The sequence below is a fragment of the Anolis sagrei genome, chromosome 11, assembly GCF_037176765.1.
Source record: "Anolis sagrei isolate rAnoSag1 chromosome 11, rAnoSag1.mat, whole genome shotgun sequence".
Taxonomy (NCBI): Eukaryota; Metazoa; Chordata; class Lepidosauria; order Squamata; family Dactyloidae; genus Anolis; species Anolis sagrei.
The window spans coordinates 24,331,594-24,358,600 of record NC_090031.1 but is presented as its reverse complement, the minus strand read 5'-3'; the positions used below and the strand labels follow the sequence as shown (position 1 = coordinate 24,358,600).

Genomic DNA, 27,007 nt, shown 5'->3' with positions numbered 1-27,007 from the left:
CAGGGTTCCATACTTTGCACTTTAATAACACAACCGTTCAATGTTAATGTCAGCTCTTGGCAGATTTTAGAATAAAACCAAGCTCACAAGGAACGTTCCATGGACACACAATTATTATTCGATCTCACCAAAGCAAAGTAAAAGCTAGTTCTAACTCTTTCCCACCAAAGCTGTGGTATTTCACCTATCCACTCCACACACCCCTTTCTTATCTATCCTAGCGGTTATATTCCACTCCCACACAACACACAGCATCTCCTACGTTTCTCCCCCCGCTTTGTCCAGATGGCCCTTATTGGCCTCCAGTAATTCACTCCCAAACTGTCATGGAGTGGACGGGCAGCTTTTGTTGATTTAAGCTTGAACGGACACATCCTGACAGCTAAGGCTTCCCACCAAAATGGAACTGTAGAGGAGAGGCTACTGAACAAGCCAGTACTGCCGCATACCAATACTGCCATCTGTTGAGGAGTTATGAAGGTGGAGAAATTACTTTTCATTCAACCCTTGTGTGTGTGTGTGTGTGTGTGTGTGTATAGCCTTTAGAGAGAGCCTATTCTGAATGGGACAAAGGAGAGAGAGGGCGAAGCGTTTGATAAAGGTTTCGCTTTACGGCGTCAACATCTAAGTGTACCTGTTGAGCCTCTGAAATTTAAAAAACATGCCATCGCGACGCTGAAGCTCCTACATTTAGTGATCTAGCGCACGTAGAAAGTCTCTCGTTAGCACTGGAAATAACACTCCTGATTGCGAACTGAGCGCAGAAATGGTCCGCTTTTTGAATCCTCTTGATCCCGCGACGGAAAACACTTTGCCCCAAACCAGCAAAACAGAACAAAAAGGAGAGAGGAGAAGGAGGCGAAGACTATATAATGTCCCGCTGACGACGACGACGATGTCCGGGCAAACACTGGTCCAGTTTCGATGCTGAGTTCGTAGCCAGGCGTTGTTTCTCTGAGGTCAATCCTTTGCCACGTTTCTTTTGTAAGGCAGCACAAAAATAAGAAGCGAGGTCTTTCTTCCCTTCTCCGCGTGCGAATATCCTCTGCCAACAATCTGATCAAGACTCTTTTTCAAGGTAAAGCGAGCCATCCAACGGCATTTTACAGCTTTGACTCACCTGACAGACAAGCCACAATCAAGAATGCGACTCTTGAAAAGTGTTAAATGCTTTTATTTCTCTCTTTCGATTCTCCGGTAAAGTGGCTTCTTTTCGAAGGCAAAAAAGATTTTGTTAAAATACAGACGATCGTTAGGAATGTCTATGCTTTTCTTTTTATATATATTCTCTATGTATGTCTCTCTTTTTCTCTCTCTCTCTCTCTCGAGCCAAAACAAAACTCATGCCGTACTCATGCTGGTAGGAATTATTATTATTATTATTATTAAGCACACATTCGTTTGTACGGTCACTCCATCAAAAGTTGAGATCACCCCAAAGGTAGGGGATTATTTTTTTTATGGACCGGACCAGTGTTTCAATGCAATTTTTACAGCCCCCTCGAGGAGAAGACAAAGAAGAAGAAAAAAAAGGTGGGAGCGGGGGAGAGGAAAAAAAAAATAACGACATGGTTTTTCAAATTTCACAGTATGACTTCTCCCATGTAACTGTGGGTAACAACAACAACAAAAAAAGGGGAGGGGGGAAAAAAGCCCCATTGGGAAAGCTGGCCAAGTTCCTTAGGAAAGCGGTCCTTCTACGTTTTGCGACATCAGGAACGACTGGACGACTTCCTCGGTGGAGTGAGGGCTGGTGCTGACGTCCTCCAAGGCATCTGTCACCGAAAACTGCCGATCCCGCAACCGGTTCCAGTTGGCCAAAATGTTGTGGTATTCAAATACTTTCTCGTAATTGCCAATGGAGTTGTACAGTTTAATGAGGCCCCGGTAGTCGTATTCCAGTCCGCTGTAACCTTCCCCAAAAAGCTTCTTTCCTATAAGAAGGAAGCATAATTAAAAGGGTTCAATTGTTTTCCTCCCCCATCAACAGAAGCATGCCCCATTTTCCCCAAAATATTTACTTACGACATTTATATGCTGCCTTTCTCATCCCGAAGGGGACTCAGAGCAGCTTACCATATATATATAAACCAGATATATATGTATATATACCAGGAATATATATATATAAACCAGGAATTTCCTGTCCTCGGCTCAAGCCAGAGAAGCCAGTTATAAACCAGAGAAGGAATATATATATATATATACACACACACACACACACACATACACATTCAATATATTATATTATTAGCATACTACAATATCAGTATTGTATATTAGGCTTTGTTGATTCACAAAAAAATGGTTCAAAACTCGTTTTGGATGTAGTTCAATTCTAAAGTCAATTCCAATTTTCACAGAAAAAAAAATTCTAAACTTTTCGAAACTTCCGAGACTTCCGAATCAATTCGTTAAAGATTTGAAAGTGTTATTTCCTGTTTCCTTGGGTGATCTTTACTTTGAAAGTAGTTGTTTTACTCCAGAAGCAGGGAAAAGCAAGCAGAGGAAATTCCTTCCTTCCTCTGGTTTAAAACTGGCTTCTCTGGCTTGATCCAAGGCCAGGAAATTCCTCCCTTCTCTGGTTTAAACCTGGTTTGTCTGGCTTGAGCCGAGGCCAGAGACCAGAAGCAGGGAAAAGCAAGTGGAGGAAATTCCTTCCTTCTCTGGTTTAAAACTGGCTACTCTGGCTTTAAAACTGGCTTCTCTGGCTTGAGCTGAGGCTAGGAAATTCCTTCCTTCTCTGGTTTAAAACTGGCTTCTCTGGCTTGAGCCGAGGCCAGGGACCAGAAGCGGGGAAAAGCAAGCGGAGGAAATTCCTTTCTTCTCTGGTTTAAAACTGGCTACTCTGGCTTTAAAACTGGCTTCTCTGGCTTGAGCCAAGGCCAGGGAATTCCTTCCTTCACTGGTTTATAACTGGCTTCTCCGGCTTGAGCCGAGGCCAGGAAACTCCTTCCTTCTCTGGTTTATAACTGGCTTCTTTGGCTTGAGCAGAGGCAAGGGACTAGAAGTGGGGAAAAGCAAGCGGAGGAAATTCCTTCCTTCTCTGGTTTAAAACCGGCAACTCTGGCTTTAAAACTGGCTTCTCTGGCTTGAGCAGAGGCCAAGAAATTCCTTCCTTCTCTGGTTTAAAATTGCCTACTCTGGCTTTAAAACTGGCTTCTCTGGCTTGAGCTGAGGCCAGGAAATTCCTTCCTTCTCTGGTTTAAAACTGGTTTCTCTGGCTTGAGCCGAGGCCAGGGATCAGAAGCGGGGAAAAGCTGAATCATTTCTGACTCACTTCCTGAGTTGTAACTAAAATGGCAGAAAAAGCTTCGGAAGGCAAAGGGCCTTCCGGTTTTTAAAAAAGCTTCAATATTGCTTCAAAAAGGTAATTTTAACAAAATTATTACAAGCTACGAGTTATCCGAGCAACTCTATCCATTTACTCCCAACTCCCCAGGGTTGTCCTTCCAACTTCTTTGCTGAAGGCTGGTATTTAAAGGCTATCTTTTCAATCATTGTATCGTTTTCATTTATTTTATTTGTTCCTTGCCTTTGAAAGTCTTTAAATAGAGAAAGAAAACACTCACCAATCGCTATGGATCTCAGATAAAGCTTTTCGGCGTTTTCGTACTGGTTCATGTCGTAGTTGTAGAGCGAGGCCAAGTGTCCCACGGAAAGGGCCACTTCGTAATCTTCCTGGCCGAGAAGCAACTCCTTGATCTGGATCGCCTTGATATGCATTTCTTCTGCTTCCTGGAAGAAAGGCCCCACAATGATTAGGCATCAGGACCACCATCATCACCACCACCACTACCATCCTCTATACAGTAGGGAATCCTGGGATTTGTAGTTTGAGCACTCTTTGGCAGGGAAGGCCAACAGACTTGTAAAACTGCCGCTCCCATGATTCTATAGCATTAAGCCTTGGGAAATAAAGTGGTGTCAAACTAGATGAATTTTACCATGTAGATCAGTGGTTCTCAAACAGTGGGTCCCCTGGTGTTTTGGTGTGTTTGCAAGAGAAACAAGAGGCAGGTAAGGAGGGTCAATATGTATATATATGGCTGGATGGCCCTCTGTCGGGAGGGCTTTGATTGTGTCTATCTCTATCTCTATCCATATACATATACGTTTGAATCATTGTCTATCACTGGCTGAATGGCCCTCTGTCAGGAGGGCTTTGATTGTGACTGGCCTGGCAGGAGGGGGTTGGACTGGATGGCCTTTACAGATCCCTTCTAAAGCTATGGTACTCTATGTATCTATCTATATCTATATACATATATGCCTGAATCATTTTCTGTATCTATGGCTAGATGACCCTCTGTCAGGAGGGCTTTGATTGTGTCTGGCCTGACAGGAGGGGGTTAGGCTGGATGGCCTTTACGGGTTTCTTCTAAAGCTATGGTAATCTACGTATCTATCTATCTCTATCTCTATCTACATACATATATATATCTGAATCATTTTCTGTATTTCTGGCTGAATGGTCCTCTGTTGGAGGGCTTTGATTGTGTCTGGCCTCACAGGAGGGGATTGGACTAGATGGCCTTTACGGGACCCTTTTAAATCTATGGTACTCTATGTATCTATCTATTTCTACCTCTATCTATATACATATATGTTTGAATCATTTTCTATATCTCTGGCTGAATGGCCCTCTGTCAGGAGGGCTTTGATTGTGTCTGGCCTGGCAAGAGGGGGTTGGACTGGATGGCCTTTACGGGTCCCTTCTAAGTCTACAGTACTCTATATCTATCTATACATATATGTCTGAATCATTTTCTATATCTCTGGCTGGATGGCCCTCTGTCGGGAGGGCTTTGTGTCCGGCCTGGCAGGAGGGGGTTGGACTGGATGGCCTTTATCGGTCCCTTCTAAATCTATGATATCAAATCTATCTACATACATACATACATACATATATATGTATGTATGATTTGTTAGCTATAGTTATGGATGGACCTTTGTTGGGAGGGCTTTGATTGGGTCCTCCTGCCCTGCTGAAAGGGGTTGGATTGGATGGCCTTTGATATTATGATACTCTATCATTCATATCTATCTATATCTTGATTATATCTATGGCTGGAAGCGCACAATGTGTGCACACAACCCCGAAGGCTCGATCAGAGAGCGACTTGATCAATATCCACCATCAGTTACCTTAAATTTCCTCATGGACTGGTAAAGCCGGCCCAGGTTGCCGTAGTGTTTGGCCGTCTGGACGTTGAACTCCCCGAAGGCTTTCTTGGCCAGCTGCAGCGAGGAGAGGTGCAAGTCGTGGGCCTCCTGCAACAACCGCTGCTCCGTCTCCTTGTTGTGACAGTCGATGGCAATCTCCTCCAAGATCAGGGCTTGGGACAAGACAGAAAGATTGGGGACGTGGGGAGGAGAAAGCCACACAGACACACCACGAGGAGGTATGCTGGTACCAAATACCAAGGCCAGCTGTCTTGGAAGAGACTCCCAAATCAGGATTTACCTTCCATTCAATGAGCCCATTTCAGGATTGGACACAAAGCTCAAATTAACCTGCCAGTTTGCATATATGACACTGCCTGGCTCACACTTGTGGGTTAAGCATTTGCGGATTGGATTATTTGCCTGTATTCGACCAAAAAAATGTGTTCTCTAATGGCTAAGACGACGGAACGGATGAAGACTCAATATGACGACATAGTTTAAATTTTTTTATTGTTACCAGTTTGATGTTTTTAGATATAGTGTAATGTGGTGCTCACTCCATCCATGTTCAACATCTACACAAATGACCAGCCACTGCCAGAAGGGACAGAGAGTTTCATCTATGCTGATGATCGTGCCATCACCGCTCAAGCAGGGAGCTTTGAGATGGTTGAACAGAAGCTCTCCGAAGCTCTAGGTGCTCTAACTGCCTATTACAGGGAAAACCAACTGATCCCTAATCCATCTAAAACAACAGACATGTGCCTTTCACCTTAAGAACAGACAAGCATCCCGAGCCCTGTGGATCACCTGGGAAGGAATCCCACTGGAGCATTGCAACACACCCAAATACCTGGGAGTCACTCTGGACCATGCTCTGACCTACAAGAAGCACTGCCTGAACTTCAAGCAAAAAGTGGGAAAGCTGACTGGCACAACCTGGGGATCACAACCAGATACAGTGAAGACATCTGTCCTTGCGCTATGCTACTCTGCTGCTGAATACGCATGCCCAGTGTGGAAAACATCTCACCACACTAAAACAGTGGATGTGGCTCTTAATGAGACATGCCGCATTATCATAGGGTGTCTGTGCCCCACACCACTGGAGAAATTACACTGCTTAGCCGGTATTGCACCACCTGACATCCGCCGGGAAGTTGCAGCCAATAGTGAAAGGACCAAGGCAGAGACATCTCCAGCTCATCTCCTGTTTGGGTATCAGCCAGCACATCAATGACTTAAATCAAGAAATAGTTTTCTTAGATCTACAGAGACACTCGCTGGACCACCTCAGCAAGCGAGAGTTCAAAAGTGGCAGGCTCAAACGCAGCACCTCAATATGTGGGTGATACCAGATGAGAGACTCCCCCCTGGGCACACAGAAGACTGGGCGACTTGGAAGGCGCTGAACAGACTGCGCTCTGGCACCACGAGATGCAGAGCCAACCTTCAGAAATGGGGCTACAAAGTGGAATCCACGACATGTGAGTGCGGAGAAGAACAAACCACAGACCACCTGCTGCAATGCACCCTGAGCCCTGCCACATGCACAATGGAGGATCTTCTTGCGGCAACACCAGAGGCATTCCAAGTGGCCAGATACTGGTCAAAGGACATTTAATCAGCTACCAAGTTTGCAAAATTTGTGTGTGTGTGTTTTTTTTATCTGTTTGCTTGTTTTGTTCCGTTAGAAATGTAATACAATGTTCTGTTGCGGATGACACGATAAATAATATTTTTATTGTTGTATGTATTTTATATACGGCAACGAATTGTGCCGATTGTTCGCCGCCCTGAGTCGCCTTTGGGCTGATATGGGCGGGGTAAAAATGATATAAATAAATAAATAAATAATAGTTTTATGCAACATTTTAGGACAATTTTACGCATGAAACAAATAATTAGAAACCAAAGGTGGTCAATCTCAGATTATGGAGCATTTGGGATTTCAGAATAAACAATTAACATGAGACTCTATATTTATCATCAGCTTCTGATCCTTCTGATTCGCTCCCTCCTGTATTTCTGCCTTTCCTAAGTTCTCCAATACTAACATGGTTACTTTATCTAGCGCACTGGAACAAAAAGAAGCACACAAATACCTTTAACCCTTTTGGAAGAGGCAAGGAGAAGGTGATCCTCTGGGAGGATGTGGGTGATGATACCGATGGCACGTTCGGCATGGAATCTAAAACAAAACCACAACAGAAACATGAGGACAATAGGCATCTCTTGCCTTTTTCCTTGGAGCACCGCTGCATCTAAATAAAAACCCAAGCCACCCCATTAAAAACATTAGCCACCAAGATCGGTCAAAAGCTAGCACTTTTAAGGTATTTAGTAGAGTTGGATAGGTTTGTTTGGAAAAGCCTGAAAGCCAGGAGAAAAAAATCTCAATTTTGACTTCCGAAGCAGTTTTGAACCATGCAGGAAAGATGGGGGGGGGGGGGGGGAGATCCGAATTTGCATCACTTCCCTTTTTTTTCCTCCGGAAATATTCGATAATGTTCAGATGTCTCCCAAGGTTATTTTAATTTTCACAACCATTGAGCACCTTTGGTAAAGTCTAAAAAGTTTTCAAATCTCATGCCTTCCCTTCCCAGCGAGGGAAGGAGGGATGAGGTGGGCGTGGCTAAGCACAGCCATTGTTGTAGTTTGTGAAGGCCAAGCCCCCAATGGTAGACACTGCAAAAGTCCCTGTTGTTAAACCACATTTCCCACACTGCCTGGCTGCTCATTAGCCAAAATGGCTGAAGGACCCCCTATAGCTGTCTGTAGCAGTCTTCATCTAAATATTAAATAAACTGATTGAATCTACAAAGGTGTCGAAAGAAGGCAGCAGAGCAATAAGCAATGGAAGGAGGGATGAGGTGGGCGTGGCTAAGCACAGCCATTGTTGTAGTTTGTGAAGGCCAGGCCCCCAATGGTAGACACTGCAAAAGTCCCTGTTGTTAAACCACATTTCCCACACTGCCTGGCTGCTCATTAGCCAAAATGGCTGAAGGACCCCCTATAGCTGTCTGTAGCAGTCTTCATCTAAATATAAAATAAACTGATTGAATCTACAAAGGTGTCGAAAGAAGGCAGCAAAGCAATAAGCGATGGAAGGAGGGATGAGGTGGGCGTGGCTAAGCACAGCCATTGTTGTAGTTTGTGAAGGCCAGCCCCCCAATGGTAGACACTGCAAAAGGCCCTGTTGTTAAACCACATTTCCCACACTGCCTGGCTGCTCATTAGCCAAAATGGCTGAAGGACCCCCTATAGCTGTCTGTAGCAATCTTCATCTAAATATAAAATACACTGATTGAATCTACAAAGGTGTCGAAAGAAGGCAGCAAAGCAATAAGCAACTCTTGAAAAGCCAAGAGAACATAAACTGCTTAAAAAACACGAACAAAGCCCTGGAGTAGTCAGTCACAGCCAGCCAGCCCTTTACATCAGTCAGTAATAATAAAATAAAATGAATGATTGCATCTGCAAAAAGGAATAAACAGATGGATGTGTCTTGAAGGTCCCCTCCAACTCAGTAAAGGAAGCAAATGGATGTCAGGATGGTTCCTTTGTGCCCAGAAGAAGGGGGTCAGTCTAGATGTCCCTTGGTGGGGTCTGTACTATGATTTCTGTTCTCCACTAATTTAACACAGTTTGTGCCACACAAACAAGGTTTCTGGAGTAGAACAACTACTTTCAAAATAAATACCACCCAATGAAACAGGAAATAACACTTTTAAACCAGGAACAGATTTCCTTATTATTTTAAAAAATGATTTTTTTAATAAAAACTTTGAAAATTTGCCAAAACTCCATGGATAAGTCAAACGTTATGAAATTTGGTGAGCTAAGAAGGGTCCACGTGTTCTACCACTGTAGAAAGTTTCATCAGGATTGGTCTAAAAATGAGGGAGAGAGAATCCCTTGAAGTTTCCCCAGTGTCAGTGCTGATTTTTTTCCTACTGCGCATGCGTGTCTGCCATTAACAAAGCAATTCGGAAGTTCCGGAAAGTTTTGAATTTTTTTCAAAAAATTCGGAAGTGACTTTAGAATTGAACCACCAGAACCCCCTACATCCGAAATGAGTTTTGAACCATTTTTTTTATCAACCAAGCCTAGTATTTAGGCTTTGATATAGCTGGTAGGAAAACATGCCAAACACAGGATCCTGTGGGATTTCTTGGAAAAATACATTGCTTTCCGAACGTATTCTCCCCTATGAACCATCAAGATTATTAAGATTGTCTGGAGAGGCCCTGCTCTCGGTCCCACCGGCCTCGCAAGCGTGTCTGGTGGGGACGAGGGACAGGGCCATCTCGGTGGTGGCCCCGCGACTCTGGAACTCTTTCCCACTGGAGATCAGAACCGCCCCTTTTATCCTGACATTTAGGAAACAGGTGAAGACTTGGTTATGGAGACAGGCATTCGACGAGTGAGCCAATACCCTGAGATATGGATGGAGGATGATGAACAACGATTTTAGTGTGACGACTGACCATTGTAGTTATTGAATGTAATTGCTGTTTTAAGGTTTTACTGTAATATGAATTATGATGTTTTATTGACTGTATGTGATATTATGGTTGGAAACTAGTCTGAGTCCCTCAAGAAAGGTGAGAAGGTCGGTATACAAAACTTTTAAATAAATAAATAAAATAAATTCCTCTTAAAGCAAAGAACATGCTTGTGACAAAGGGAAAATGTTGGTTGAGTAAGTCAATATACAAGATATGGTATGTGGGAGGACATTTATGCTTCACTCATGGAAAAATTACTATTATGGACTACGGTTTCTAGGATCGCTCAACCAGAAGAAGTAGATGCTTTCCCAAACTGCTCTCCTACTCCTTATTTCTTGTCCTATTTCATTCCTATGCAATCAAGGCGAGAACAAAGCGTGATGCTTTGGCTGCCTCAATGCCGAATGGCACCCGCGTCCACAAACAAGCTACTGTATTCAAGCCACATTTCTGTGGTTTCAAATTCTGCATAATTTATTCCACTGGAAGGGGTTTCGCCTTCTTACAAAGTTGCACAACCTTCCTTCGTTTGTGACTCACAGCAAGCGAACACCACAGTTTATTAAATGCAGGCGTGCAAACCCTCTGACAAAAAAGCCTCCCTTTTTACAAAGCCTTTTAAATGTCCTCCCAGCCTCCCCCTATTTTTTCTCTTCCTTGACTTGTGTCCAGTTGTATGTTTCTAGAAGCATTAGCACTGGGAGGATGGTAAAGATCGATGGAAAAATATGACTTTAAAGGTGGAAACAGTGTACAGTGTTCCCTCGCTACTTCACGGTTTGCTTTTCGCGGACTCGCTGTTTCGCGGGTTTTTGCCTCCCAGTTTATGAATGCTTGCCGTTGCTCAGAGAGGCATTGTAATCCCGCCTCCTGGCAATGATGGAGTGTGGAAGGGGGTGTCACCCTCCCCCTCGGGAGAGAGGCAGCCAAGCAAGAGAGACTGCAAAGCAAAGCATGGTTGGAATCACTGGGTTGTTATAGGTTTTTCGGGCTATATGGCCATGTTCTAGAAGCAATCTCTCCTCACATTTCGCCTGCATCTATGGCAAGCATCCTCAGAGGTTGTGAGGTCTCACAACCTCTGAGGATGCTTGCCATAGATGCAGGCGAAATGTCAGGAGAGAATGCTTCTAGAACATGGCCATATAGCCTGAAAAAAACCCACAACAACCCAAAGCAGAGATAGCTAGCAACCTATGAGGATGCTTTCCATAGATGCAGGTGAAACGTCAGGAGAGAATGCTTCTAGAACATGGCCATATAGCCCGAAAAACCCACAACAGCCCAAAGCAGAGATAGCTAGCAACCTCTGAGGATGCTTGCCATAGATACAGGCGAAATGTCAGGAGAGAATGCTTCTAAAAGATGGCCATACAGCCTGAAAAACCCACAACAACCCAAAGCAGAGATAGCTAGCAATCTCCGAGGATGCTTGCCATACATTCAGGCGAAACGTCAGGAGAGAATGCTTCTAAAAGATGGCCATACAGCCTGAAAAACCCACAACAACCCAAAGCAGATAGCTAGCAACCTCTGAGGATGCTTGCTATACATAGATGCAGACAAAATGTCAGGAGAGAATCCTTCTAAAAAATAGTCATTTAGTCCCAAAACCCACAACAATCCAAAGCAGAGATAGCTAGCAACCTCTGAGGATGCTTGCCATAGATGCAGGCGAAACGTCAGGAGAGAATGCTTCTAAAACATGGCCATATAGCCCGAAAAACCCACAACAACCCAAAGCAGAGATAGCTAGCAACCTCTGAGGATGCTTGCCATACATTCAGGCGAAACATCAGGAGAGAATGCTTCTAAAAGATGGCCATATAGCCTGAAAAACCCACAACAACCCAAAGCAGAGATAGTTAGCAACCTCTGAGGATGCTTGCCATAGATACAGGCGAAATGTCAGGAGAGAATGCTTCTAAAACATGACCATTTAGCCCGAAAAACCCACAACAACCCAAAGCAGAGATAGCTAGCAAAAGTGTGCAGTGCCTTTAAATCTCTCCTCACTTCTTCACCCTTGGAAAGGGATATACATCTATACCGTCCCTACTTCGGGGTTTTCACTTATTGCGGGTGGTCCTGGAACGTAACACCCGCGATAAGTGAGGGAACACTGTATCTCAGTTCAAGTATCAGTAGGGAAATAGTGGGATTCTTTTCTAGTTGGCCCTGCAGTAGTTGTGTGTGCCTGACTACAACAGGCAAGGTAAACAGCAGCTGCCTCCAGAATTGCTTCCTATGAATGTGTTAACATAAAAACAGAGAAAAAAGGGAAAGACAGATTAGTTTCCTGAACTATTATTCTTATCATTTGTTGACCTTCTAGGAGTCTGTTGCCAATTCCCATCCTGTGGAATACTTAATTTAGAAAAGGCCAAAGAAATCAGCACCACATAAATCAACAACAGTAAAAAAAACAAAAAAAACCCCAGATATATAAAGGGAAAAGAGCACTCACAGTGCATTGTCAAACTTTCCCGAACTGTACTGGTGAACATACGACGAATAAGCCAAGTCCTCATGAGCTGTCGCGACGTGGATGTTTTTTCCGCCAAAGACAGACTGCCTGATGTCTAGCGCTGTCTGAAATGACGCAAAGAAAACAAATGAGTTCCAGTCACTCAAGATGGGCCATCTAAACCCACATTTCATGATATTTCTGAGACCCAAAACACACACAATTGATTCCCTGCATGAGAGGGGACACTAAGATTTTCCTTGACTTTTTCCTAGAGTCCTCTGTTTTTGTACTTAACATAGAAGAACATTTGAAACATGCTGTCGCATAAGCTGAAGACGTATGGTTGATTCTATTTTCCCCAAAACATTCCATCCAGCTATCTAACGAAAATGCAAATATATTCATATGATTGTATTTTGGTGCATATTTTCCAAGATGGCTCCCACATTCAGAAAACACTGTGACTCCTGCCAACGATGTATCTGGACCAAACTACCTTCAAGGCTTGGGGGAGTGGACCCAGGATTATGTGAATTGTAGTACACCCACATCTACAGAGCTCTGTGAACTCCATCAACAACGGATCTGCACTGTACACATACTAATCACAATAATCTTAAAATACTCGTAAGGTTTCAGGAGAGATTTGAGGGAGGATTCTATAATCCTAGAGGTGGAAGAGACCCCATGGGCCATCCAGTTCAACCTCATTTTGCCAAGGAGCAGGAAAATCGCATTCAAAGCACCCCTGACAGATGGCCATCCACCCTCTGTTTAAAAGCCTCTAAAGAAGGAGCCTCCACCACATTCCGCGGCAGAGAGTTCCACTGCTGAACAACTCTCACAGTCATAGAATCCTAAAGTTGGAAGAGACCTGGTGGACCATCCAGTCCAAGCTCATTTTGCCAAGGAGCAGAAAAATCGCATTCAAAGCACCTCCGACAGATGGCCATACAGCCTGTTTCAAAGCCTCTAAAGAAGAAGTCCCCACCAGACTGCAATGCAGAGCGTTCCACTGCTGAACAACTCTCAGAGTCATAGAATCCTAGAGTTGGAAGAGACCTGGTGGGCCATCCAGTCTAACCTCATTTTGCCAAGGAGCAGGAAAATCACATTCAAAGCACTCCTGACAGAACATGAGGAAGAACTTCCTGTCTGTGAGAGCTGTTCAGTAGGGGAACTCTCTGCCCTGAAGTGTGGTGGAGGCTCCTTCTTTGGAGGCTTTGAAACAGAGACTGGATGGCCCTCTGTCGGGGGTTCTTAGAATGCGATTGTCCTGCTTCTTGGCAGAATGGGGTTGGACTGGACGATAGCCCATAAGGTCTCTTCCAACTCTATGATTCTATGACTGTGAGAGCTGTTCAGCAGTGGAACTCTCTGCCCCAAGGTGTGGTGGAGGCTTCTTCTTTGGAGGCTTTTAAACAGAGGCTGGATGGCCATCTGTCAGGGGTGCTTTGAATGTGATTTTCCTGCTTCTTGGCAGAATGGGGTTGGACTGGATGGCCCACAAGGTCTCTTCCAATTCTATGAGTGTGAGAGCTGTTCAGCAGTGGAACTCTCTGCCCCAAAGTGTGGTGGAGGCTTCTTTGGAGGCTGGATGGCCATCTGTCAGGGGTGCTTTGAATGTGATTTTCTTGCTTCTTGGCAGAATGGGGTTGGACTGGATGATAGCCCATGAGGTCTCCTCCAACTCTATTTTTGCCAGTTTTTTTGACTCTGAGATGCTTTGACAGAGATACACAAGATAAATATCGACCAATGCCATATTTTGTTTACCTCAAGTAAAGAAATAGATATTGTCGAAGGCTTTCATAGCCGGAATCACTGGGTTGTTGTAGTAGGTTTTTTCGGGCTATATGGTCATGTTCTAGAGGCATTCTCTCCTTAGGAGAGAATGCCTCTAGAACATGGCCATATAGCCCGAAAAAACCTACAACAACCCTAAAGAAATAGATATTTCAAAACAAAAAGCTACAGCCACTCAACAGCACTCCAGACGTAAGAGAGACCATACCTGATAAATGGCAACCGACTGGCATATGTTGTCTACGTTGAGTAAATAAAACCCATAGTCTAGTAGTGTGTCTGAATATTTTGGGTGTTTGGCTCCAAAATGCTCCCTGAAAGATTTAAAAAGACAGATATTGATCATGATTATCTATTCTGTTTTTCTCTTGACCGAGACACAAAAGGGTGCATCGAAGGTATGGGAAAGGGGATGCCTTACCGCGCAAGGTACACCGCATGTTTTATCAACTGCTCGGCTTTCTTGAATTCACGCTTTACCACACAGGCCTAAACCAAGGGGCAGAGAAGAGAATATATGAGATTCTATGAATACTCAAAGCCTTGCTTGTTACACCAATGACCCAGCACTGCAATTGCTGCCAGTGACACATGAATAGTGCTTTCTCCAGAGACGTTGGTCCCTTGCTTGAAGGAAGAGGGCAGAACATGTTGGAAAAAGCAGCCACGCTAACAGCTCTCAGATGTTTCTTTGGAATGTACGAGTAGTGGCTTTTGCTTGTGTAATTGGGACAGTAAAGCAGCTTGGAAAAGAGCCCAGAGCACAACTTGGAAACTAAAACTCTCCCCATCCCAGGCCGCCATAGTTGCCTGAGGCACTCTGTGTGTTTTAGGATGCATCTACAGTATTCCCTTGCTACTTCGCGGTTCGCTTTTTGCGGACTTGCTCTTTCGCAGGTTTTTGCCTCCCAGTTTATTTATTTATTATTTATTTACTGTGCTTATATACCGCTGTTCTCAGCCCGGGGGCGACTCACAGCGGTGTACAACATAGAGAGGACAGGGTGCAAATTACAAGACACAATCTAAAATCAATCCAGCAATAACAAAAGCATCGTCATCAACAACATCAACAATATCAATATCAATAATACAAAAAGCCATTCGCATCGTCTCATCGTTAAACCACAATCCAGTATCATATTCCGTTGTTCCATTCCTGTCGTCATTACCAATTATTGCATTTCTTGTTCGAACGCCTTCTTGAACAGCCACGTCTTTAATTTCCTGCGGAATATCATCAGGGAAGGGGCCAATCTGATGTCCATCAGTTTATGAATGTTTGCCATTGCCCAGACTGGTGTTCTAATCCTGCCTCCTGGCAAAAATGGAGTGTGGAAGGGGTTTCACCCTCCCACTCGGGAGAGAGGCAGCCAATCAAGAGAGATTGCAAAGCAAAGCAGAGATCGCTAGCAAAAAATATATAGCATCCCTACTTTGCGGTTTTTCACTTTTTGCGGGTGGTCCTGGAACGTAACACCCACGATAAGTGAGGGAACACTGTATCTCAGTTGAAGTATCCGTGGGGAAATAGTGGGATTCTTTTCTAGTTGTCCCTGCAAGCATCCTCTGAGGATGCTTGCCATAGATGCAGGCGAAACGTCAGGAGAGAATGATTCTAAAACATAGCCATTTAGCCTGAAAAACCCACAACAACCCAAAGCAGAGATAGCTAGCAACCTCTGAGGATGCTTGCCATAGATGCAGGCGAAACGTCAGGAAAGAATGCTTCTAAAACATGGCCATTTAGCCCAAAAAACCCACAACAACCCAAAGCAGAGATAGCTAGCAACCTCTGAGGATGCTTGCCATAGATGCAGGCGAAACGTCAGGAGAGAACGATTCTAAAACATAGCCATATAGCCCGAAAAACCCACAACCCAAAGCAGAGATGGCTAGCAACCTCTGAGGATGCTTGCCATAGATGCAGGCGAAACGTCAGGAGAGAATGATTCTAAAACATGGCCATGCAGCCTGAAAAACCCACAACAACCCAAAGCAGAGATAGCTAGCAACCTCTGAGGATGCTTGCCATAGATGCAGGCGAAACGTCAGGAGAGAATGATTCTAAAACATGGCCATGTAGCCTGAAAAACCCACAACAACCCAAAGCAGAGATAGCTAGCAACCTCTGAGGATGCTTGCCATAGATACAGGCGAAACGTCAGGAGAGAATGCTTCTAAAACATGGCCATGTAGCCTGAAAAACCCACAACAACCCAAAGCAGAGATAGCTAGCAACCTCTGAGGATGCTTGCCATAGATACAGGCGAAACGTCAGGAGAGAATGCTTCTAAAACATGGCCATGTAGCCTGAAAAACCCACAACAACCCAAAGCAGAGATAGCTAGCAACCTCTGAGGGTGCTTGCCATAGATACAAGAGAAACGTCAGGAGAGAATGCTTCTAAAACATGGCCATGTAGCCTGAAAAACCCACAACAACCCAAAGCAGAGATAGCTAGCAACCTCTGAGGATGCTTGCCATAGATGCAGGCGAAACGTCAGGAGAGAATGCTTCTAAAACATGGCCATGTAGCCTGAAAAACCCACAACAACCCAAAGCAGAGATATCTAGCAAAAACTGTGCAGTGCTTTTAAATCTCTCCTCACTTCTTCACCCTTGGAAAGGGATTCTTTTCTAGTTGTCCCTGCAAGCATCCTCTGAGTATGCTTGCCATAGATGCAGGCGAAACATCAGGAGAGAATGCTTCTAAAACATGGCCATTTAGCCTGAAAAACCCACAACAACCCAAAGGAGAGATAGCTAGCAAAAAAAGTGTGCAGTGCCTTTAAATCTCTCCTCACTTCTTCACCCTTGGAAAGGGATATACATCTATACCGCCCATACTTCGGGGTTTTCACTTATTGCGTGTGGTCGTGAAACGTAACACCTGCGATAAGTGAGGGAACACTGTATCTCAGTTCAAGTATCAGTGGGGAAATAGTGGGATTCTTTTCTAGTTGTCCCTGCGGTAGTTGTGTGTGCCTGACTACAACAGGCAAAGTAAACAGCAGCTGCCTCCAGAATTGCTTCCTATGAATGTGTTAACATCAAAACAGAGAGAAAAGGGAAAGACAGATTCGTTTGCTGAACTGTTCTTCTTGTCATTTGTTGACCTTCTTGGAGTCTGTTGCCAGTTCCCATCCTGTGGAATACTTAATTTAGCAAAGGCCAAAGAAATCAGCACCACATACAATCAACAACAGTAAAAAAAAAAAAGTGAGGGAACATTGTACTTCTTTTAAAAGGTCTGCTAACCTTTTAAGAGATTGCAAAGCAAAGCAGATAGTGAGCAAAAAAATAAATAAATGCGCGGTGCCTTTAAATTTCTCCTCGCTTCTGCTTCAACCTCAGAACTCGATATACATATATAGCGACCCTACTTCACAAATTTTCACTTTTTGCAGGTGGTCCTAGAGTGTAACACCTGTAATAAGTGAGGGAACACTGTACACCAGTTTTTCTCAACCTTCCTAATGCCGTGACCCCTTCACAGTTTTCTCATGTTGTGGTGACCCCTCCAAGGTCATGTGGCCGGCATGACTGAATGGAACGCTGTTACCTTCCCACCGGGGCGGTACCTATTGATCTACTCACATTTTCATGTTTTCAAACTGGTAGGTTGACAGAAGCTGGGACTAACAGAAGTGAATATTTTTAGTCTCCTCTGTTCAAGAATGCCGGTGCCTACCCAAACTATAACTCCCTTGATCTGAGAGCGTGCTTTTTCAGCCATGCCTCCTTCAAGGGACCAATATCTCTAGAGAACGTTTCAACCATTCATATAGCCACCAGATGTAGAAATACTATTCCATCTACTACTTGACTGTCCCACCTTTCGTTTTCCAGGTCCAAAATTGCAGGACTTATGCGGTCCTTTACTCTCCCAGCTCCCAACAGGCCCACTTCCTATAAGTCCCAAAACATGGCTCCAAAATAAAACCCCAGAAGGGCTTCCAGCCATCGCCCTGCTACTCCCAGGTTACTTGCAGAAAATTGAAGTTCACCTTCGAAGCTTGCCGTAAGACGTCCACAACTACTTTCACTGGTAAACCAACCGAAATCTCCTTCATGGCTTCTATACACCATTTGTAAGCCTGTGGGTGACAGAGACAAAAAAAACCGAGATTATTTAGCACTAGCCGTCCCCTGCCACGTATTGCTGTGGCTCAGTCTGGTGATCAGGAAAATAAAGTAATGAGAAAGTGTTGGTTTCTAATATATGTAATTTCTTTATTCTTGTGTGTAAAAAGTATTTTTTGCTATTTCTTTGTCAGTGTTGATGTGGAGATTGTCTGGAACATGCAACATATAATTGTCCTTCTTTAAGGGTCCCTTTCAAATCTATGATGCTATATCGGTGGGTGGGTGAATCACATCTATCGATCTATATCTATGGCTGGATGGCTCTTTGTCAGGAGGGCTTTGATTACGTTTTCTTGTCCTGGTGAAGTGAGATGGACTGGATGGCTTTAAGTATTTTCTGTTGGTCATGGGGGTTCTGTGTGGGAAGTTTGCCCCGGTTCTGTCATTTGTGGAGTTCAGAATGCTCTTGTAGGTGAACTATAAATCCCAGCAACTACAACTCCCAAATGTCAAGCTCTATTTTCCCCAAACTCCACCAGTGTTCACATCAGGGCATATTGACTATTTGTGCCACATTTGGTCCAGATCCATCATTGTTTGAGTCCACAGTGCTCTCTGGATGTAGGTGAACTACAACTCCCAAACTCAAGGTCAATGCCCACCAAACTCTTCCAGTATTTTCTGTTGGTTGTGGGGGTTTTATGTGGGGAGTATGATCCAATTCAGTCATTGGTGGAGTTCAGAATGCTTTTTGACTGTAAGTGAATTATAAATCCCAGCAACTACAGCTCCCAAATGACAAAATCAATCCCTCCCCCAACCCCACTAGTATTCAATTTTGGGCGTATTGGGTATGTGCCAAATCTGATCCAGTGAATGAAAATATATCCTGCAGATAAGATATGTAATACAATATAATACCAGTAATAACAATGCGATATTATAATTATGTATTTTATATTACATGTAATATTACTAATAATATTATAATATAATGGTATCATACAGTATCATAATATACAATACTGACACTGTTTGTTTGTTTTTATAGATATTATTGTTTATTATATTATATTTTTAATGCTGAATTGTTTTTATAATTGTTTTTAACTGTACCCTGATATTTGTTATGGCATTGAATCGCTGCCGACTGTGAACCACCTTGAGTTGCCTATGGCTGAGAAAGGCGGTATAGAAATGCAGTGAATAAATAAATAAATAAATACTATGCTAATAATATAATATTGTGTGTGTGTGTATATACACACACACACACACACACACACACTGGGATTGTGGCACTGGGATTGTGGCGCAGCTGGCTGAGTGTCAGCTGCATTAAGATCACTCTGACCAAAAGGTCATGAGTTCAAAGCCAGCCCGGGTTGGGGTGGGTTTCCAACCATTGTATAGCCTGTTGTCCACCTTTGCAACCCGAAAGACAGCTGCATCTGTCAAGTAGGAAAATAAGGTACCACCTTAAAGTGTGGGGAGGCTAAATTAACTAATTTATGAGGCCATAAAAAGACTCCAGCAAAAGCATGCAGGGAATGCGGAAATACTTCATAAGTGTCGCAGATGGATGATGAAAGCGACAGCTCCCCTGGTGGCCAGAAAAAGTTAAATAGTCTCTGTCTATGTCTGTATATGTTTGTATGTCAAATTGGCATTGAATGTTTGCCATATATGTGTACACTGTAATCCGCCCTGAGTCCCCTGCGGGGTGAGAAGGGCGGAATATAAAAGCTGTAAATAAACAAACAAATAAATAAATAAGAGAGAGAGAGAGAGAGAGAGTATATATATCTATCTTGTAAGCCGCTCTGTGTCCCCTTCGGGGTGAGAAGAGCGGCATATAAATGTTGTAAATAAATAAATAAATAAATAAAATATTTACATTTATGATTCATAACATTAGCAGAAGTAGCAATGAAAATAATATTGTGGTTGAAGTTCATCACAACATGAGGAACTATATTAATGGGTCGAAGCATTCGGAAGGTTGAGAAACACTGCCATAGAAGAAAGACATGTTGTCTCGGCCTCAGAAAGATGGGAGCCTTCACAGAGAACTCGGAGAACCAAGAACAATCTGTTCTTCACATGAGCTATTGTTGGTGTTGACTCTTCCCAGTGACCGAAACAACTTCCTTCCCACAAAGCCTGGCATCTGAACCAAATGCTAACGTTATTTGGCACCCAGAACGAGTTAAGAGTTCTGTTGCCAGGATTCAACAAAGCAGCCTTCTCTCTGAGTCAACCATTGAGGACCCTTGGCCCTTCTCAGTTCAGGCCACCTTCTTTTCTGGGTCTTCTCACCTCGTCGTAGTGGCTCTTTGCAAAGAGCAGGGCGCACAGCTCGCCGTAGAGGGCAGCCTTGTTGGCCTGCTGGCCATGCTTCGCCAGCTTGTCCATGTACGACTGCGCCAGATCGAAGGTTTCTCCTCCCAAGTGGTATTTGCAGTTGCCGTTTCGGACATGGAGTAACCTAGGGAAAGCATTTTGAACAAGCATTTGATTAAACAGTGTAATTGAACATAGGAATACGGAATAAAGGATGATGAGACTGCATTCTGATTTTACTGTTGAGGCGCTAATGATTGTTATACGGATGTTAAATTATTTATGTTACAATTGTTTTTAATTGCCCTATACTTGTCTCGTGATGTTTTATTGATGTTGTTCACCGCTTTGAGTCATCTGAGAGCTGAGAAAAGCGGTATATAAATAACAGGGCTGGGCAGTTTCGTTTCGTAATTTCGTAATTCGTTAAAAATTTGTTATTTTTTTGGTTACGAAGCGATAACGAACCATTCAGGAGCATCTAAAAACGAAACGAATTTTTCAATTCGTTTCGTAATTGCTTCGTATTCGTTCCGTATTCGTTTCGAAATCGTTTCTTTATTATTTCCGCATGTCTGGGGCAAGTTTTATAGTTGTTGTTTGTTTAATCAGTGAAAAAAAATTATAAATATCACACCAACAGTCAACAACAGAGGGAGAGGGAAGCTTCAGAAGTTCCCCCTGTCCCATTTGGAGGTTTTTTAGCGTATTGCTCGGTCGCATCCGCCATTAACGAATCGATTTGTATCCGTTTCGTATTTGTTTCGTAATTTTACGAAATTTTGTAAATATTGAACTTTTTTTAAGGAAAATTTCGGAATTCTTTTAAATATCGAAACGCAAAAAACCCCAAAAAACGAGTTTAGAAACAAATTTTTCCGTGGTTGCCCAGCCCTAATAAAGTAAATAAATAAATAAAATAAATAGGGAAAGTCATAGAGCAGCTTGAAACCCTGAAGATTAAACACTACATAACCTATGCATGGAGCCCCAGTGGTGCAATGGGTTAAACCACTGAGCTGCTAAACTTGTCGGCAGTTCAAATCCACGGATGGGGTGAGCTCCCATTGTTAGCCCCAGTTTCTGCCCGCCTAGCAGTTCCAAAACATACATATGTGAGTAGATCAATAGGTACTGCTTCAACGGGAAGGTAATAGTGCTCCATGCAGTCATGCTAGCCACATGACCTTGGAGGTGTTTGCGGACAGGGATTTAAAAACCTATGGCCGGGCCAAATGTAATAGTTTAAAATTTAAAAAATAAATGCTGGGCAAGAACAAGGTAGGATATATCTGGTAGGAGGGTTTTAAAGAAGTGAGGGGAGCGCGGTCCAACACAAATGTTGTAAATAAATAATAATAAATAAGTTTGGCTCATGTTCGGCAGGCAAAGTCACCTTATTTGCTCATCAGGCACACCGAGCAAAGAGTAAAGCCTGTTCCCCTTCCTCCTCTGACTTGAGAAATAGTTAGCAAATGCAGAAGGAGCCAAAGGAAAACACCTCGCGCGCTGGAGAAAAACAAGCTGGCAAGTGTGGCTCTTTGGGACACTGCCCCTTCTGAACCACAACTGCCCCTGCAGACATTGTGTGTCTGGCCTTATTCACTTCAGTAAGACCGCTGCGCTGTTCTCAGAGACACAAATGCAAAACGATCGTTTAAAACACAAGTTCAACATACAGACACCACAACCTTGTAGAAATTCCACTGAAACATTCAGTCGATTACCCGTCACTCCTTTGTTTACAGATTTTACACACTCGTACCTCCATTCAACAGCTTAGTAACATTATGACACATATGTACCTTAATTTTCCTAATGGACACAGCAACTTTTAAATACTGAAACACATAACCTCACCCTTCCACCGTTTTCTGGAACATCAGCTTACCTGACACAACATTCAACAGCGCGAAACCAGTGGAGGATCTCATCGTGGAGCGTGCATAACTGTAGGCAGGAAAGGAAGACTTTCTCGGCATCGCTATACCAGCCAGCGTCCGAGAGAAAACCTCCTGGGAAAGAAGACACGGACAAGGCATTGAGCATGACAGGGGTGCATGTTTAGCACTACTTACTGTATAAGAGACTGTGGCAGCCATTTTTAATAAGGGCTTACTGTAAAAGTCAGGATTGCTTTTGAGCATTTTGTGGGAATTTCTCTCTTTTTTTCCAGTAAGCAAACAGGCCCAGTTTCCCAATTTTCACCCCACTTACCTAAAACAAATCCGATCTGGATGGCTTTTTCTTTGACGGCAGCATCCGATTCTGCGATGTAGGAGCACCTCCTGCTGAATGAATAGGCCAAAACCGAGGCCACTTTGACCCCATGATCCATCAACGCCTGAAAGCAATGATGAAGTAGATGTCTGAAAGACAAAGGGAAAGGGATTATTTTTCTATTTTCTGTTATTATTTTGAAGCTACAATCTGGACAATACCAACTAGGGAATGAACTGTACGTAATCCACTGTGCTTATAATATAATATAATATAATATAATATATTGTATATACATATACTATTGATAATATTATAATGTAATACAATACAATGCTACTACTAATAATAGGGTATTATAATTATATATTTTATATTACATGTAATATTACTAATAATATTACAGTATAAGGTTATAGTACAATATAGCAATATATAATATTAATATTGTGCTAAGGTAATAATATAATATATTATTATATATTATATAATACTACATCTGGCCTGATCATAGGTTTTTAAATCATTGTGTGTTTTGTTTATGTGTGAGTTATATTAATTGTATTGCTTATTTTGCTTATTGCTTGTTGTTTTTATTGACGTGTTGTTGGGCTTGGCCTCATGTAAGCCACTCCGAGTCCCTTGGGGAGATGGTGGCGGGGTATAAATAAAGTTTTATTATTAGTATTATTTACTTGTAAGCTGCTCTGACTCCACTTTGGGGTGAGAAGGGCGGCATATAAATGCCATAAATAAATAAGTAAGTAAGTAAGTAAGTAAGTAAATAAAGATCAACTATTCCTAACATGACTAAGATCACTTTATAAGTCCTATCAAACATTTCACAAATTTCAGGAGAGACCAACAAAGTGTTCAAACGTTTTGCAGGGAAATGTAAGTACAGTGTTCCCTCGCTGTTTTGCTTTTCGCAGACTCGCTGTTTTGTGGTTAGAGTTTAGAATTAATATTCTAAACCCTAAATGTGAAACAGCGAGTCTGTGGGCTCTGTGGCTGCTGGGGCAAGGTAGGGAAGCCAGCCCTGGCTGATCCAGGGGAGGGGCCTGCTGCTGGTTGGATTAGCCAGGGCCAACTTCCCCACCTCACCCCAGCAGTCTTTACAGGGATACCCCAAGCCTTCGTGGCTGCCCGGGCGAGTTGGGGATGCCGGCCCTAGCCGATTCAGGGATGGGGCCTGCTGCTGGTTGGATTAGTCAGGGCCAACTTCTCCACTTCACCCAGCAGCCTTTGCAGGGCTGCCCTGGGCCTTTGTGGCTGCCGGGGCGACGCTGGCCCTGGCTGATCCAGGGGTGGGGCCTGCTGCTGGTTGGATCAGCCAGGGCCAACTTCCCCACCTCACCCCAGCAGTCTTTGCAGGGATGCCCCAAGCCTTCGTGGCTGCCCGGGCAAGTTGGGGATGCCGGCCCTGGCTGATCAGGGGTGGGGCCTGCTGCTGATTGGATCGGCCAGGGCCAACTTCCCCACCTCACCCAGCAGTCTTTACAGGGCTGCTCTGAGCCTTCGTGGCTGCCGGGGCGAGTTGGGGGTGCCGGCCCTGGCCGATTAAGGGGTGGGGTCTGCTGCTGGTTGGAACAGCCAGGGCCAACTTTCCCACCTCACCCCAGCAGTCTTTGCAGGACTGCCCTGGGCCTCTGTGGCTGTCGAGGTAAGGAAGGGAAGATGGCCATGGCCAATCCAGGGGTGGGGCCTGGTGCTGGGTGGATTAGCCAGGGCCGGCTTCCCCACCTCGCCCCAGCAGCCACAGAGCCCTGCGGGATGGGGCCTCCTGCCGGTTGGCCCTGGGGTGGGGTGGGGTGGGGCCTACCGCCGGTTAACCAGTTGGCCAAGCAGCGGGAAACTTCCCACCACGCAGGGGGCTTCTGGGAATAGAAAGCTCCTTGCAAGCAGCATGGCCGGCAAGAGGGCACCCACTGCCGCAACGGCCCTTACCCGGTAAGTAGGGCAAGGCATTTCTCATTTTATATATATAGCATCCCTACATTGCAGTTTTTCACTTATCGCGGGTGGTCCTGGAACCTACCCCCGCGATAAGTGAGGGAACACCATATTTCACTTTTTATTCCAAAATTACCATTAGTCTTTTTTGCTGAAAAGGAAGAAATCATATATACTGGTGCATTGCTTACTCCTACATCACGGTAAGCAAGTCTGAGAATTCTGCTTCGATGTCAATCAATAAGGCTAGTACGTGACTTTAGAAATATATGTTGCTTGTTGTTTATGTTTTGATTTTATTCTGCTGTAACATGCTGTCCTGGGCTTGGCCCCATGTAAGCCGCTCCGAGTCCCCATTGGGGAGATGGTGGTGTGGTATAAATAATAATAATAATAATAATTATTATTATTATTATTGTCGAAGGCTTTCATGGCCGGAATCACTAGGTTGTTGTAGGTTTTTTCGGGCTATATGGCCATGTTCTAGAGGCATTTTCTCCTGACATTGTGCCTGCATCTATGGCAAGCTTCCTCAGAGGTAGTGAGGTCTACTGGAACTAGGAAAATGGGTTTATATATCTGTGGAATGACCAGGGTGGGGCAAAGAACTCTTGTCTGTTGGAGCTAGATGTGAATGTTTCAACTGACCACTTTGGTTAGCATTTGATGGCCTGGAAGTGCCTGGGGTAATCTTTTCTTGAGAGGTGATTAGATGTGCCTGATTGTTTCCCCTCTGTTGTTTTGCTGTTGTAATTTTAGAGTTTTTAAATACTGGTAGCCAGACTTTGTTCATTTTCATGGTTTCCTCCTTTCTGTTGAAATTGTCCACATGCTTGTGGATTTCAGTGGCTTCTCTGTGTAGTCTGGCATGGCGGTTGTGAGAGTGGTCCAGCATTTCTGTGTTCTCAAATAATACTGGCTACCAGTATTTAAAAACTCTAAAATTACAACAGCAAAATGCTAATCAAGGTGGTCAGTTGAAACATTCACACCTAGCTCCAACAGACAACAGTTCTTTGCCCCACCCTGGTCATTGCACAGATATATAAACCTGTTTTCCTAGTTCCAGTAGACCTCACTACCTCTGAGGATGCTTGCCATAGATGCAGGCGAAACGTCAGGAGAAAATGCCTCTAGAATTTGGCCATATAGCTCGAAAAAAAACCTACAACAACCAATTATTATTATTATTATTATTATTATTATTATTATTATTATTATGGCAATTAGAATTTCCAAATGTGTTCTACAATTTCAAAAATACTTATGAAAAAAGCAAAAAGCAAAAAAAGAGGCCAATATTTCCAAGGATGGGGTTACCTTTTATCTAGAGCCCGAAGCACCTTTGCAAAAACTTCTAGTTCACAAAATTCACTACCCAGCTGGCATAGTCGGCCTTGTTGGTAAAGCTGGAGGGGGGAAAAAAAGAATAGTTACGAGTGACATAAATAGAGAACTTGGTATTTAAACCTTAGGGGTGGAACACTGTTTCTCCCAGCGCAGGGTGTGACTGCTTCTTTGTCAACAGGGGTTGCAAATCCTGCTTTGCTCTATCAAGCCATTACTCTTGAATACAATACGTTTCAGTTTAAAACCTAACATCTTTTATACATGTTTTGGCAAGAAGAGGCAAAGTAATCCCACACATCGAGATATTTAGCTCACTGTCTAGACCAGAAATGGGCAAAGTGTGGAGTAAAACAATGTGCAAAGTATTTTTTTTTACCCCACTCTTTTCCCATCCCTGGTGTAGACAGTGTTTTTTACACATTTCAACAAAATTGTTCCCAAGTGTATTTACGACATTTCACCCCGGAGGGGACTCACACAGGCAATGAGTCGATGCCTTAAAACACAAAGTACTCTTAAATAAATATTAAAATAGGATTTAAAAGTACACAATTAACAATACATTCAGAGTTAAGCATGTAATCCACGAGCGTAATCCGGGCTGTTCCAATGGTCATTGCACACTGATCCAAGTCTATCGATTTCACAACTTCTCAGTATCATAGGCTCCTGACAGGTCTATGAAGATCACAGCTGTCTTCATAGACCTGTCAGCAGCCTATGATACTGGGAAACACCGCCTCCTCCTGAGAAAAATGTATAATATCATAAAGGACGACCGTCTCACCCGCCTCATAGGAAATCTGCTACAAAACAGGAGCTTTTTTGTTGAGTTCCAGGGCCAGAGAAGCAGATGGCGGAAACAGAAGAACGGCCTGCCTCAGGGGAGCGTGCTTGCCCCATCCATGTTCAACATCTACACAATGACCAGCCACTGCCAGAAGGGCCAGAGAGTTTCATCCATGCTGATGATCGTGCCATTACTGCTCAAGCAGGGAGCTTTGAGATGGTAGAACAGAAGCTTTCTGAAGCTCTAGGTGTTCTTACTGCCTATTACAGGGAAAACCAGCTGATCCCCAACCCATCTAAAACA

At 43.7% G+C, this 27,007-nt stretch overlaps 1 protein-coding gene across 1 annotated transcript in view; it reads right to left on the bottom strand.

Moving 5' to 3' along the window:
• Window positions 1-1,158: 1,158 nt before the first annotated feature.
• APPBP2 (amyloid beta precursor protein binding protein 2) overlaps window positions 1,159-27,007 on the bottom strand; it is a 48,873-nt gene continuing 23,024 nt past the window's right edge. The window contains exons 2-13 of the mRNA XM_060757010.2: window positions 25,885-25,973; window positions 22,609-22,760; window positions 22,283-22,406; window positions 20,368-20,536; window positions 17,970-18,059; window positions 14,381-14,448; window positions 14,168-14,273; window positions 12,151-12,275; window positions 7,275-7,360; window positions 5,149-5,339; window positions 3,573-3,738; window positions 1,159-1,934 (exon numbers count right to left, since the gene is read on the bottom strand). Of these exons, the coding sequence (XP_060612993.1) occupies window positions 1,681-1,934; window positions 3,573-3,738; window positions 5,149-5,339; window positions 7,275-7,360; window positions 12,151-12,275; window positions 14,168-14,273; window positions 14,381-14,448; window positions 17,970-18,059; window positions 20,368-20,536; window positions 22,283-22,406; window positions 22,609-22,760; window positions 25,885-25,973 (1,620 nt within the window). The 3' untranslated portion in view covers window positions 1,159-1,680. The remainder of the gene's footprint in view (window positions 1,935-3,572; window positions 3,739-5,148; window positions 5,340-7,274; window positions 7,361-12,150; window positions 12,276-14,167; window positions 14,274-14,380; window positions 14,449-17,969; window positions 18,060-20,367; window positions 20,537-22,282; window positions 22,407-22,608; window positions 22,761-25,884; window positions 25,974-27,007) is intronic.